Raw genomic sequence first — 13,787 nt, 5'->3', positions numbered from 1 at the left:
AAAATCAATAAGAAAAACATTTCAAGAAATACATTTAACCAAAGAGTTTAGACATTTTTACACTAAAATGTTTCATTTGAAAATTTGTAAAAATGTTTTAGAAAAATGTTAAAGATGAAACTGAAAACATATTCCTTGTTAAGAGTTCAGAGACAGGTTTGTTAAGTTGTCAACACTACCAGAGTGATGTCAAATTCAGAGTAACTACTGTTAAAAATCTCAATTATATATATAAAGTCAGTGTATAAGAATGTTAATTCAGAACCTGGCTTTTCTGGCAAGAGATTGCATCCAAAGATCTTCTGGGTCTGTGTGATCTGGCTGGACTACAAACACACCTTTAATCCAGGAGACAGAGACAAACAGATCTGAGTCCAAGGGCAGCCTGGTATAGAGCAGGTATCAAGTAAAGAAAAGCTTAGGTTCAGGTGTGGTGATACATGCCTTTAATCCTAAATGAAGGTGAAGCTAGTTTGTAGAAGGAAGCACCCATATTCGAAAGTGACGTCTAATTGAGTGGCATAAAATGTGATGAATCAGTGAGGATTTGACAAAACAGCATGTGCCCAATGCTCAGGAGAAGAGAGTGGAAGGAAAGCTACTTAAGAGGCAGATTTTCAGAGAGAGGAGGAAGTTTTACCAGGACAGGAACAGAGAGATGGGTTGCAGAGAGAGAGAACTCAGGTGAAGATGGAACAAGCCAGGAAATGAGAAGAAGCCAGGAAATTAGAGTAGTTCGCTGAGTTAGTTTGAGGCCAAGCAGAGCAATTCCAGGCTGAGAGAGAAACCAGATTAAATAAGTCAGCTGGGAGAAGAGTTTGAGCCAGAACAGCTGAGTTGAACCAGCCAGCCCAGAGCTCAGAAAGAACAAGAAAAGGTGAACTCATTAAGCAGTAAGTCTCAGAGGCTGAAAGCATTCTAGGCCTAGGTTAGCTTGTACGGAGGCCAGAAGCTCCTAGGACTAGACCTAGGTTAACAGAAGGAGGCAGTAAGCCTCCCAGACAACAATTGAACCAGGAGAACAAAATTACTTTTACAAGTATGTCAGCGTGCAAAATAAATAAATAAATAAAAATAGTAACATGTTTAAGTTGTAAGAGATAGGCAAAAGATCAAGCCAACTCAAATCCTGGTTAAGAGGAGTCACACGAGAAAGGTGTCCAATCACAAGGCAAACCACACATGGCCAGAAACATGGTTTTCCATAGAGGCATATAAACCAGTAACAATAGCCAATTGTAACAAATAATCGGAAGTAAACTCACTCCTATCCACTACAGCTAGGAGGGAGACAAAAGCACAACCTGAGAACAGTTCCGTGGTTTTGAGGAAGCTAAGGTCACAGGACTCTCGCCTTGGAGTCTTGTAGTTTTCTCACAAGCCCTCAGAAATCTCTTCACAGGATTCCATTCTCGGACCACGTTCCGACAAGGAGCTATAGGCAGTGGGTAGTCTCTGGGAGAGGCAGAGTCGTCCTTTTTGCAGATGTGTCCACTTGTGGGTTTCCCAAGCTCCAGAGCATGGTCCCACACCCATGTACATATAGGCAGCACTAAGGGGACTCAGTGGGGTGTCAAAAAGCAGACATGAGGCCAGACATGGTGACAAATGTCTATAGTCCAGCACTCAGAAGGCAGAGGCAGGTAGGTCTCTGTGAGTTCCAGGTCAGGCAGGTCTACATAACCAGCATCATATCAAACAGGGCTACATACTGGGACCCTGTCTCAAAAAAAACCCAAAAAACAAAAAAAAAAAAACAAAACATGGAGTTGGGAGTGGAATGTTGAGGGGAGGGGAGAAGTTGGAGGCATCAAGAGTATAGAATATGATGTTCCATTGTATACACTTAAGAGATTCCAAAAATGTAATAAAATATTTTAAAAAGAAAAAAATTGTCAGCCAATAGCTTTCTGATTAGGATTGATTCCCACTCCACAGGAGTGCCTGGGGAGGTCATAGGTTTAGTCGGGGAGCTACTGCTGTTGTGTCCAAATGAACATGATGTGCCTGTCACGTTGCCACCAATGTGACTATAAGCACAGACTCGTGCTGCTGTCCTTTGGGTCAGAGAAGTTCCTTTTTACAGTGTTCAGCTGTGATTACAGAGTTACAAGTAGTGAAAGTACATAGAGGAGGTACCCGATGGGTGCCCAGCCTAACCGAGGCCTCTACAGCACTTCCCCTATGAGGCTCAGGAACACTGAAGAAGAGTGGGAAATGTGTTGGTAGGACAAGTGGACAAGTGGCAACACTGACTTCTGAGCATCATCTTGCTATTGCATCCCTCAAGTAGTCACAGAAGCAGTATATGTCTGCATAAGATGTGCACAAGATTACTACCTGTCAACACCCTGCAAGCGAAGATTAGTTCATGGGGCTCCAGCCCTCCCAGAGGATATCTTGGCTGATAACAGTTAATGAAAGGACAGAGAGACACTTTCCTCAAGAGTAAAGCCACAACAAGCACTTTTTCCCAGTGACCCATCTAGCTGGCCCAAGCTCTAACAAATTTGTGGTGGTAAAGATAAACTCTTTGCTTTATCCAAAAGCCATGTTTAGCAATATTTTATCACTATCATTCAAACTCTAGCAATAGTCAAATAGTCAAATATATAAAACATAATGTAAATATATAACTTAAAATATTGAAGTGGCTGGGATTTTCATTTGTAGGAAGACACATTAACAGCATGACTAAAACTGGAAGCTGAGTGTCTTCCAATGAGTGTATTGTACAGAAAATGAATGTGATTGATTTTCTTACTGTTGCTAATATTGTTATTTTTATAGCCAAATAAAAATAGGAATTTCATGCAGTCTTTTGTGTTTCTTTTTAGTTTCATGTATTTATTATAGCATAACCAACTTTCACAATCACACACCATGTAAATGTAGTTCTGTTTTTTATTTTTTACCATTATTATTATTTTTCTTTGATATCAGGAGCATATCTCAAGCTGGAAGATGAGAGTGGACTCCACAAAGCAGTCTACAGCACCCACACCTGCACTGTGCTGTGCACACCAAGATTCTCTATGAACATTCTCTCCCAACAGTTAAATACAATTCTAGGAAAATTTGAATACATTTGACTTATCTTTGCTGATTTTTAAAGGGTTTTGATGTGCATTAGAAGTATCCTTACATTCATTTACTATTTCTGTTTTTGAAGGTATGTGTGCTTTCAGTCCAATCCAGTTAGCTAGGAGGAATTGCTGGATATAAGCTTAAAAGTCTTGCCTATATCCAGCAATTTTTATAGAATTTTGCATTGAGTGCATACATCGTTTTGTGAAAAGTGGTCATTTAATTTTGTTTTCTAGTCATGAACATGGAATTATATTTACTTGCATTTTTTTAATTCTTCACTGTTCATAGTTTTCAGTGTGGATATCTTCATTGTCTCAGATAACATATTTTAAAATATTTTATCTTTTATATGTTATTATAAATATGATTATTTTCTTTTAAAAAAAAGAGTAAAGCCATTACATGATGCCCATGATCCTGTAAACAAACTCTTACCTTTACTGTAAACAATCCTAATGAAACTCACTGGGTTACCAAAAAGAGGTGTGAAAGTCAAAAAGGGTCTAGTTGGGAAGAGAAAAGGGATTAATAGGAGTGGGGTGGGGACAAAAGAGAATCATGGGGATAAATATGACTGAAATATGTATATGTATGAAAATGTCATAATTTACCCATTCTTATATATAATTAATCTATACTAATAAAACATCTAAAAAAAAAATCATCCAAGCATGGTAACCCATGGACTTAGTTTCAGTAGTTGGAAAGCTGAGATTTTGAGTCCAAGGTGGGCCACATATGAGACATTACCTCAAAAATAAAAAATAATCACAATTCAAGAATGAGAGAGCATTTGTGTAATAGTGTAAAACTGTGGGTTAAAACATCAATATTGTTTTTTTTTAAATCAAAGAACAGGAACCTGGTGTGGTAGGACACACCTTTAATCCCAGCACTCAGGAGAAAGAGGCAGGCACGTCTCTGTGAGTTCAAGGCCAGCCTGGTCTACAAAGTGAGTCCAGGACAGCTAAGCTCTGTGTAATAGAGAAACCTTGTCTTGAAAAACCATAATAATAATAATAATAATAATAATAATAATAATAATAATAATAATAATAACAACAACAACAACAATAATAATAATAACAATAATAATAAATAATCAAAAAGTAGAAAGCAACAGATACAAATACAGCCTTTTAGAATATTTTCTCTCTCTTGCTTATCTTTATGGTCATGTTACATTACACTCATCTCAAAACACCCTTCTTTAGTCAAAATGGGTTTCTGTAAGCATTGTGAGAACCCAAAACAAAAATCTATAGAAGGGATTGTAGAAATGACTCAGCTGTTAAGAGCACTTGCTGCTCTTGCAGAGGACCCAGGTTCAGTTCCCAGCACCCATATGGTACTTCATAACCATATGTAACTCCAGTTAGAAGGGATCTAACACCTTCTTCTGACTTCCATGGGCAGCAAACACATGTGGTACACATATATACATATACGCAGGAAAAATATAAGAAAAATTTGTGGTAGGCAAAAAAAGTCTCTTAGTTACTTTTGTATTGCTATGATAAAACATCATGACCAAGACAATTTACAGAAGGAAGAGTTTATTTGGTCTAATAGTTAAAAATACTAAGCAAAGAGTCAAAATACAATACTCTAGGGAGTCACTTAGACACAAGGACTGTAAGAGAGGGAAAGATGAGCCACAGTAAAACCAGGGAGCATGTTGCAATAGGGCAGTAATAAAGCCTTACCTATCGATAATTTCCTTAGGTATAAGTGAATTAAAATTTCCAATTGATGCATGTAGAATAACACAATGAGTTAGAAAGCAAGACCCAAGTGTATAGTTATATACAAGAAACTCACCTCACTTTTCATGACACACATACAGGCTGAAGATAAAGATATGGAATAAGAGCCTAGAACCTTCTATGATGGACCAAGATTCTAGGAAATGGAATAGAGAAATGTACACAGCTTGCATTGAGAACAAAATTAATTAACTAATCAATAAAAGTGATAAAACTCAAAAGACCCAAATGAACAATTCTGGTTTATTCGGGAATAGCAGGGCTAAAACCTCCAGCCTTATCAAAATGTAGTCACATTGTTGTAGAACCAATATGGTAATGCAGCAGTGCAGAAAGTAGGATCAGTATTTCTGAAAACAAAGACAACTGGGACCTTCAACCAGACACTGTATTGCCTCTAAGTCACATCCCTCCTTATTTCTTGCAGGCTCTGTTTATTGAGCATTTTTTTTCTCACTACCAGTTTCATCTATAATTATTTAAACACCACTGTATCTGTCTAAGAATGTCTTCTTTCCATATAGTCTCTGCAAGACAAACAAGGGATTTCCCTTACTTCCTGGACTCTTGGAATTACAGACATGAGCCACCAAGTCCGTTTGCTACACTCATTGTTTGTGAACATGACTTTTTTTTTGTTCACTTATGAAATTAACAAATTTTGAGGAGATTAAGGCATGTATCAAGCACAGATCCTGAGCCAGAAGCAAGAAGCAGAGCACACTGGGAAGAGCATGAAGGTTTTGAAAGCTCAAAGCTTGTCCCCATGATGTACTTCCTCCAGTAAGCCCACACTTCCTAAATCTACCCAAACACTTTCACCAGCTGTGGACCAAGTATTCAAACATTGGAGCCTATCGGGGACATTTTCATTCAAACCACCACAATTCCCAAAATCATTGATTCTCTGTTAGGGCTTTTGATTTTTTTTTGTTGCTGTTTTTTGTTTGTTTGTTTGTTTGTTAGTTTATCTTTTTAAAGCCCTCAAGTAACTTTATCCAATATAATTCCACTGGTGTATAAATGTTTTTTGTTAAAATTTTCCTACTTCTTTTTGTTTGTTTGTTTGTTTGTTTTTCAAGACAGGGTTTCTCTGTGTAACCTTGGCTGTCCTGGACTCACTTTGTAGACCAGGCTGGCCTCGAACTCACAGTGATCCGCCTGCCTCTGCCTCCTGAGTGCTGGGATTAAAGGCGTGCGCCACCACGCCCGGCAAAATTTTCCTACTTCTTAATATCATATCCATATCATTGCTAATTTAGCTCTCAAACATAACAGCTACAAGAGGATGAGCCGTTTCACTTTGTGTCTTCACTTTTCGATAAACTGATGACAAAAGAAATGCCACACAGGGAATGTCCCAATCATGAGAAGATTCTCAATAGGCAGGCGCTGAGCTAAGAGTAACTAATTCACAGCCTATGCAGGAAATCCAAAGATAAAACAGCAATTAGGATATACCCTTGCACCACCTCCTCTTGCATAGCTACTAGAGTCAGCTTAGCTGCTGATGTGATAGTACATACAGTACATTTTCCACAGATGGGTGGTGATGCAGAACTAATTCTGGCTAAGTGCCTCAATCTTTTCTTGGTGGTTTTACTCTATGAGCTATCTACTCACAATCAAAAGATCATATGCTTAACATTATTTTCCCAAGATGGTAATAAAGCATATTGAGCTATCTAAATGTTCTCAGTTATATTAGGAGGGAGTAAAAACAGCATTTACACAGTCTCTGGCACCAAAGAAACCATGCCACAGCTTCTTATTGTGAAACCTAAAGTAAGTTATGCAAATATTTTTTGAGACAGTGCCTCACTATGTAGCCCAAGCTAGACTCAAATCCAGAGTCCTCCTCCTGATTGAGGCTCCCAAGTGCTGGGATTACCATCATGTGCAACCACACTTGGCAAGTGATCTAAACTGCTCCATCATTTCTCCAATCCCATTATAGTTGACCTTAATATGGAGAAAGAGTATCTAGGTGAGCCTAGCAGAGACACAAAGACCCTATACAAGCTGAATAGTCTCCAGCTGATTACAGAACTAAGATTCCAAGCCCTTTCCTCTGAGATTCCATCCTGCAAGGAAGCTCCTTAAACAGGAAAGTAAACAACACAAAACTGCTCCAGGAGTCCTTGAAACTGACCAGATTCCCCTTCTTTGAAAGAGTAAACAAGCCAAATTGCTGAGTCCTTCTTAGACAAGCCAACTTACAGAAAGGACTTTCAAATAAGCCAGGCTGCAAAGGACACTCTGAGACCAGACCAAATGCCTAGAAGAAGCAGAAACAAGCCAAGTTGCCTGGAAGCAGTTTAGACCAACTGACTGTTCTTCCCAAGTGACTCAGATATGTGTGCTGCATCTCCCCAGGAAAAGTCTGTGCACACAAGAGCTGGTTCTGCGATGTAGTTACCCTATACACTGACCAGAGAGAAGCATTTGTATCCAAGAGCTAAAGCCAAAATCCCCAGGACAATAGAGAGCAAGGAAACAACAACCACACAGTCTATGACCACAAAGAAACAATTCTTTTCCTGACAATAAGTGGGCTTGAAAGCTGCTTGTCTCCCATAGATAGACAAACCACATAAAGCCCAACACGCTGATTTCATCCTTGTAAAAAACTAAAACTGAGAACCCAGCCATATTCCACTCAGACTCCTGGCCCACAAAAGTGAGAACTAACAAATGAACATTGTTATAAACTATGGCTCTGTGGAAATATATTGCAGAGCAATATAAAGCATAGCAGTGGAAGTGGTGGCAGTGGTGGTGGTGGTGGGTTCTCTGCAACTACCACGGCCAGCAGAGTAATGATCCACAGGGCAAGAAGGTTCAACACGACCAAGTAGCTGTCACTGGTTCAAACTTTGAGAGTTTGACAGATATGGGACAGTTAATTTTAGGCCTACCATAAAAAGCACAACTTGGTAACATTTTTACTGGTTAGAAATAATTCAATTCCGTGTGCACAACAAAGCTTAAGACACGACTACATTGAAACTCTTTGTAAAGTACATGGGACATCTTCCAGAAAGATGGGCTCGATAGACTGACTGAGAAAAGCAAGCTCCTGATAAAGGCACCTGGTATCATCTCCGCCACACAGAGTGCAGCCAGACTGTTAACCACCTCTGCTTCCAGCCTTTTTTGGGGGGAAAAAGGTAACACATCTCTTCCCTTGAAGAGACAACGCTGTGTGTTTAATATTCCTGCTTCCTCTGTCTGTGAGCCCAAGAAATTCCATGCCCCCCCAGACAAAAACTGATACAGTAGGGGACAGAGAAAATACCTACAAATGTCAGCTTTGATTAGAAGTAGCTGCATAGTTGTGAAAGAGCTAAAGTAGAAGATGTCCATGCAAACCTGACCACACAACGCGCCTGACACAACGCGCCTGACACAACGCGCCTGTTAGAGCCAGAGTCTGGCATCTAATGGAGTGAGGAGTCCATTGAGTAGAACTTTGGATGTGATGGTATGGTCATTGTCTCTGGCTTTGCTTCTTCCAGTAGCAGCGCTTCACTAGTCATCCAGAAACCAAACCTACTCCTGTGGGGTTCCAAGTGTCCTCCCTCAAAAGGGGTAGAGTTGAGCAAAGAACTCCTGGTCTTTCAGTAAGAGCTATGTAGCTGGTAACAAAAAATGAACAGATTAAAAAAGAATGGATGTGTGATAGATGTACTTCAGTAACTGTAACGTTTCCCAAATTGCGCAGCCCTGAGCTCCACCAGAGGTGCTCACTGAGAAATGCTTCTCCAGTTTCTTGTGTAAAAGCTCACTCTTTAGACTGGAGTGGAGGTCCAAGAAAACCTCTATTCTTAGTTACGCACATCTCAAGTAAATATTTAGTCCATATGGATTTTGAAAATATTAGGTGAGAAATTCACTTAGCCATACATTCATTTAGCGACAATTCACCATACTGAACTGTGACTCCAAAATTCTGCTACTATGCCGCTTATAGGGCTGTAACTACCCTGGCTTTGCGCACTTTTATTATATAGAAGATATTCTATTGGTCACATAGTGGTTGTAAATGGTACCGGTGATACTCTCCAACTTTCCTCTTTACCAGAATTACTCCCCGTGAGGCATATTTTGCAGAAAGGTGGGAGGGGGAAGGAGGAAACGAGAGGGAGAGACAGAGACAGAAAGACAGAGATCACCAAGACCAAGTTATTCCTCATATTTAAAGCACACAGACTTCTGATATGGGATGTATGTTTTTCTGGAGACTTCATCTAGGGCCCCATGTGTCATCCTATGTAAGCACTCTACCAACAGGCCATATACCCAGCTCGTGAAATTAATATTTTTAAGCCCATGCCTCCAATTTTGTGCCTATTTTACTACTTTTGATTTCCTTTGCCAGATACTAGGTTTTTCTGATGGCAGTGCTATTAACTCCTTTTACTGTTCTTTTAATCCTATTCTCCTCAAGATAGCCTAGCCTGGATTTCCTCCAACCCCAGTTGCAGGTTAGCAGCTGTTCCTGCAGAATCCCAGGAGCTTGCACACAGTGTAGCACACCACCAACCAGGCAATGGCATTTTCCACTGTTTCCAAAAGCTTCCCAGCTAATGTCCAGTGCCACAGGGTGCCAGCCATAAGAGTCTAGAACCCAGGGACTATATGAGAGGACCCAATCTGTTCTCCCTAGGCTCTCTTATTAATGTTGATACCAGACTTTGTAAATCTCTCATTCTCCAGACTGTCTCTGCTTTCCCTTTGTACAGCTAAGCCTCAACTAAATAATAGGATGTATGCGACCAGGGCGGGCCCAAGCATTTCCAGTAGGACGGAACTGAGACGAAAGTGCCAGGCCTGTTAGCAAATGACATCCCTGTTACTAGGGTAAAGCCGCTGCAGCCATCTGTATTGCGGCTTATAAATGTTTGGGTGGGCGCCAGCGAAAGTGACAGAGAAAGGCCCCTGCTAGCGCAAAGACTTCACATTAGCATAGCCCCGCCCCCTCGGCGTGCGGCCCACCCAGCTTTTCTTGGGCCATTGCCCCTCCCGCAGGCTGTTGCCCCTCTCCGGTGCAAAACGCTGGACGGGAACCGCTAAGGTGACGCGCCAGGGAGCAGGATTCAAGGCAGTTCGGTCCAGGTGCTTTCGGCTTCTGCCAAACGGAGGCTCGCTGGGTCCTGCACTCGTTCTCCCACGGAAGTGTGTTTAGGCGCACCGGAAGCCACTCAGGGGGTGAGCCATGGCGGGTTTGCCTGTTAGAGATCCTGCGGTGGATCGTTCTCTGCGCTCCGTGTTCGGTAAGAGGATTTCGGTGGCGCCCCCACTCAGGGAGGGACGTCCCCTGCGGTGCCCATCTAGAGCGGGTGTCCGGGAGGGCGTACGGTTTCGCTGCTGTCCTTTGACGCGGCAGCCTGGTGTACTCGTGGGCAGACAGACGTCTCCCCATCCCTCCCCCCACTTCGGCCCCTAGGTATGGAGGTTTTCCGCAGTATGGTTCAGGGAGCTAGACTCTAGCGTTTGTCTTCTCTGCGTTTTCCCCTTCATGATTCTCAGTTATTTTTTAGGAGAAAAGGTGCGTGGAAACAGAGCGTCCCTGTTCCGTGCTGCTTCTCCTAGCCCAAAATACAGGTTTTATTCTGAAGCCATCGACCCCCATATCCACTTCCCGCCCTCTCATAAACGCGTAATATCGCTTGCTTTTTACTTGTAACGTTTCATCCAACCATAGTGGTAGCGGCCACCTGGCATCTTGAGGTGGGTTGCGAATGAATGAACGAATGAATGAATGAATGATTAAAGCTCTGGGAGATTCTAGAGGAGTGAAACTAATCAATTCTTAGGATTTAAATGTGTTATTTCTAAAATATGTGCATAGCTTTTAAAGCACGTTTTGGGGCAGTAGCGTTGCTTCGAATTTAAGGCCAGCCTAGGCTATATAACAAGGCCAGCCAGAGCTACTAACAAGTTTTTTCTCAAAACAGGAATAGCAACAAATAAGCACTGTTTACAAGAAACATGACGAAACAGTTCAGAACAATTTTTAAACATTCCTCGATATATTTATTCGTGGCTATTCCCCCATAAATGTGTGTATACGTGGAAATAAACACATGGACACCCCCCTTTTTTTAATTTGTATTTTTAGTAGTCACTGGTACGACTTAACAGTGCTTTGGATAAATACCAGTTCTTAAACGTTTATTTTCATCAAAGTTGGGGTAAATTGTCGATTTGTCATATCAATATGAGAACTGTGTAAAAGATACCATTTTTTTTATTTAGTCTCTGGCTCATTTGCCTTGTTATGAGATCTGAGAAGCTACATAAGAAGTCGGGGTTTTGAAGAACACTGTGTTCAGTCAGTTGTTACATATGTCTTGATGGGATGGAAAGCCTGCTGTTGACTTGCTCACTGAAGAGCTCAGTTGCTGTCCCTGAATTGTAATGTGTTATCTCTTCCTTAGTGGGAAACATCCCCTATGAAGCTACCGAAGAACAACTGAAGGACATCTTCTCCGAGGTTGGGCCTGTTGTTAGTTTCAGGTGAGATCCTCTTTCGAGAATCTTCCTTGTGAGCCTCTTAAAAGTCACAGATTTGGAGCTAAATGTGCATGCTCTATAATTCATATCTAGTCTTACCTGAAAGATTTCTTTCATTAAAAATGTTTCAAAACCAAGAAGGCAGTCGGAGTTTGAAGGGTATGTATCTATCTTACAGTGGCCTAAATTAGAACATGGCCTTGTTAGCAGGAAGCTTGTGTTTGAGTGCGTGCGTGTGTGTAGCATTTGTTCCTGAATCTTGGTTTTGCTCTTCAGATTGGTATATGATAGGGAGACAGGAAAACCAAAGGGTTATGGCTTCTGCGAATACCAAGACCAAGAGACAGCACTTAGTGCCATGCGGAACCTGAATGGGCGTGAATTCAGTGGGAGAGCGCTTCGAGTGGATAATGCTGCCAGTGAAAAGAACAAAGAAGAACTGAAGAGTGAGTAGAAATCCAAGCCATACGCATTCCAAGTTAGTGAAGATGAAAGAACGGACGGTTTTCATTTGTAGTGACGTTTTAGATGATGCTGAGGTGGTTAGTTGAATGAACAGATTCTTAGGCCCGGAGGTGTCTATGTGAGGGATGTCTGCGTTTAAGAAACTTGGCTGTAGAAACCCTTCTGTTCCTTAAGAGTTGATTTCCAGTTTAAGGAAATTCAGGTCCACCAAGCCATCAGCTACTTCACTGTGTTGCCAGATCAGTAACTGCTTGGGATACTAAAGGCATTTTCTGCACATTCTCTGTTGAAATTAACATCTTTGTCTGTTTCAATGCTTTTCTTCGGAAGTGGTTTGTCCAAGAAGTCAGTGATGGCCATTATCCCTGCCCTAGCTTTCCTCTAAGAATGGAAGCTAGACTGTCACTTTCCTTCACAGAACCGAGGTTTTCAGGTGGCTTCCATCTCAGCCCCAGAGAGTTTCAAGTTATTGCTTGGTGCTTACAGCAGCCCTGGACAAATAGATACGGGAAATGACATAGGTTGTAATCTGGACTTCCTGACTTTCTTGTGCTTTCTTCCTTATCAGGCCTTGGCACTGGTGCGCCTGTCATAGAATCACCTTACGGAGAGACCATCAGCCCTGAGGATGCCCCTGAATCTATTAGCAAAGCAGTTGCCAGTCTTCCACCAGAACAGATGTTTGAGCTGATGAAACAAATGAAGGTAGGAGGAAGCATTGATTATAAACAAAACAATTTACATCAGATTTTCAAGGACTTACTGGATATAATCCTCTGAGCTTAAATAGTTGAGTCTATAGACACTATTTCTTCCATATTTTGTACACAGAGGTATTTTTATATACAAACGGACCTGTCCAAACAATCCAGCTATGTTTCTGTATTCACTATAGATGTTAAATTGTAGTAGTTTTTCCCTAAGTGATAATGTTACAATAATATTACAGTAAATACCTCCTCCTCTTCTTGCCTGATATGGTCAAGATTTTGTGTTCAACGTCAAAGTCAGTGCTCAATCACCGGCGTGGTATTACTTAACTATAGTCCCAGCACTTGGGATGCTGAAGCACAAGAGTCACAGTGAGTTCAAAACCAGAATGGGATACATGAGATACTGTCTCAAAAAGAAAATCAGTAGTAATTCAGGGCATGCGAATGGCACAAATCACTGTCAGATTTTTTAGTATTGAACCTGAAGATGAACTTTCTTATCTTCTCAGCTCTGTGTCCAGAATAGTCCTCAGGAAGCACGAAACATGTTGCTTCAGAATCCACAACTGGCTTATGCTTTGCTACAAGCACAGGTAGTGATGAGAATTGTGGATCCTGAGATTGCCCTGGTGAGTGTTTCTGCTTCTTGTGTGGAACTAACAGGGTAATCTTTGAGTGGAATAGGAACTGCCTAATTGGCTTGTTAAACAGACAAGAGCTCATACATCTGTCTTTTTACTTTTTAGAAAATTCTGCATCGCCAGACAAATATCCCAACGCTGATTTCAGGCAACCCTCAGCCAGTCCATGTTGCCGGGCCTGGCTCAGGACCCAATGTTTCAATGAACCAACAGAATCCTCAGGCCCCTCAGGCACAATCTTTGGTAGGGCATTATTCCACAACATTTTTTATCTGTCTTAAAATGCTATTTTCTTTCCAGGAGAATATTGAGAGAAGAAACAGCAGGAATCAGAGATGGTAATTAAAAGTTTCAGGCATAAAAGCAATTTCCACATTGCAGAGCACATGCCCACCTGAAAGAAATGTAGATTCACTTCCAAGTGTAAAAAACAAAGAGATCCTTCCTGGAAACCCTTTTCTAATGAGCTAATTTTTGATGGGTGTATTATCTGCCACTATGTTATCACTTCAATATCCTACGTTAGTTAACCCTCATAGCAGCAAAATGAGGCAGGCACTCTTACTATCTCCATTCTCAGCAGTGACAAAGGA

General features: G+C 41.2%; 1 protein-coding gene across 3 annotated transcripts in view; it reads left to right on the top strand.

The window, feature by feature from the left end:
* The first annotated feature begins 9,797 nt into the window (after window positions 1-9,797).
* Window positions 9,798-13,787, top strand: part of CSTF2 (cleavage stimulation factor subunit 2) — a 30,502-nt gene continuing 26,512 nt past the window's right edge. Inside the window, exons 1-7 of one of the 3 annotated variants that reach the window (XM_084789951.1) lie at window positions 10,072-10,132; window positions 10,400-10,589; window positions 11,300-11,378; window positions 11,652-11,821; window positions 12,409-12,545; window positions 13,063-13,182; window positions 13,300-13,437. In XM_084789951.1, the coding sequence (XP_084646077.1) occupies window positions 11,734-11,821; window positions 12,409-12,545; window positions 13,063-13,182; window positions 13,300-13,437 (483 nt within the window). In that variant the 5' untranslated portion in view covers window positions 10,072-10,132; window positions 10,400-10,589; window positions 11,300-11,378; window positions 11,652-11,733. Of the gene's footprint in view, window positions 10,133-10,399; window positions 10,590-11,299; window positions 11,379-11,651; window positions 11,822-12,408; window positions 12,546-13,062; window positions 13,183-13,299; window positions 13,438-13,787 lie in introns of all 3 variants that reach the window. The other 2 variants (XM_084789949.1, XM_084789950.1) reach the window with 2 other exon arrangements.

Source organism: Acomys minous (genome assembly GCF_964271855.1).
Source record: "Acomys minous genome assembly, chromosome: 7".
Taxonomy (NCBI): Eukaryota; Metazoa; Chordata; class Mammalia; order Rodentia; family Muridae; genus Acomys; species Acomys minous.
This window is presented reverse-complemented; position numbering and strand designations above follow the sequence as displayed.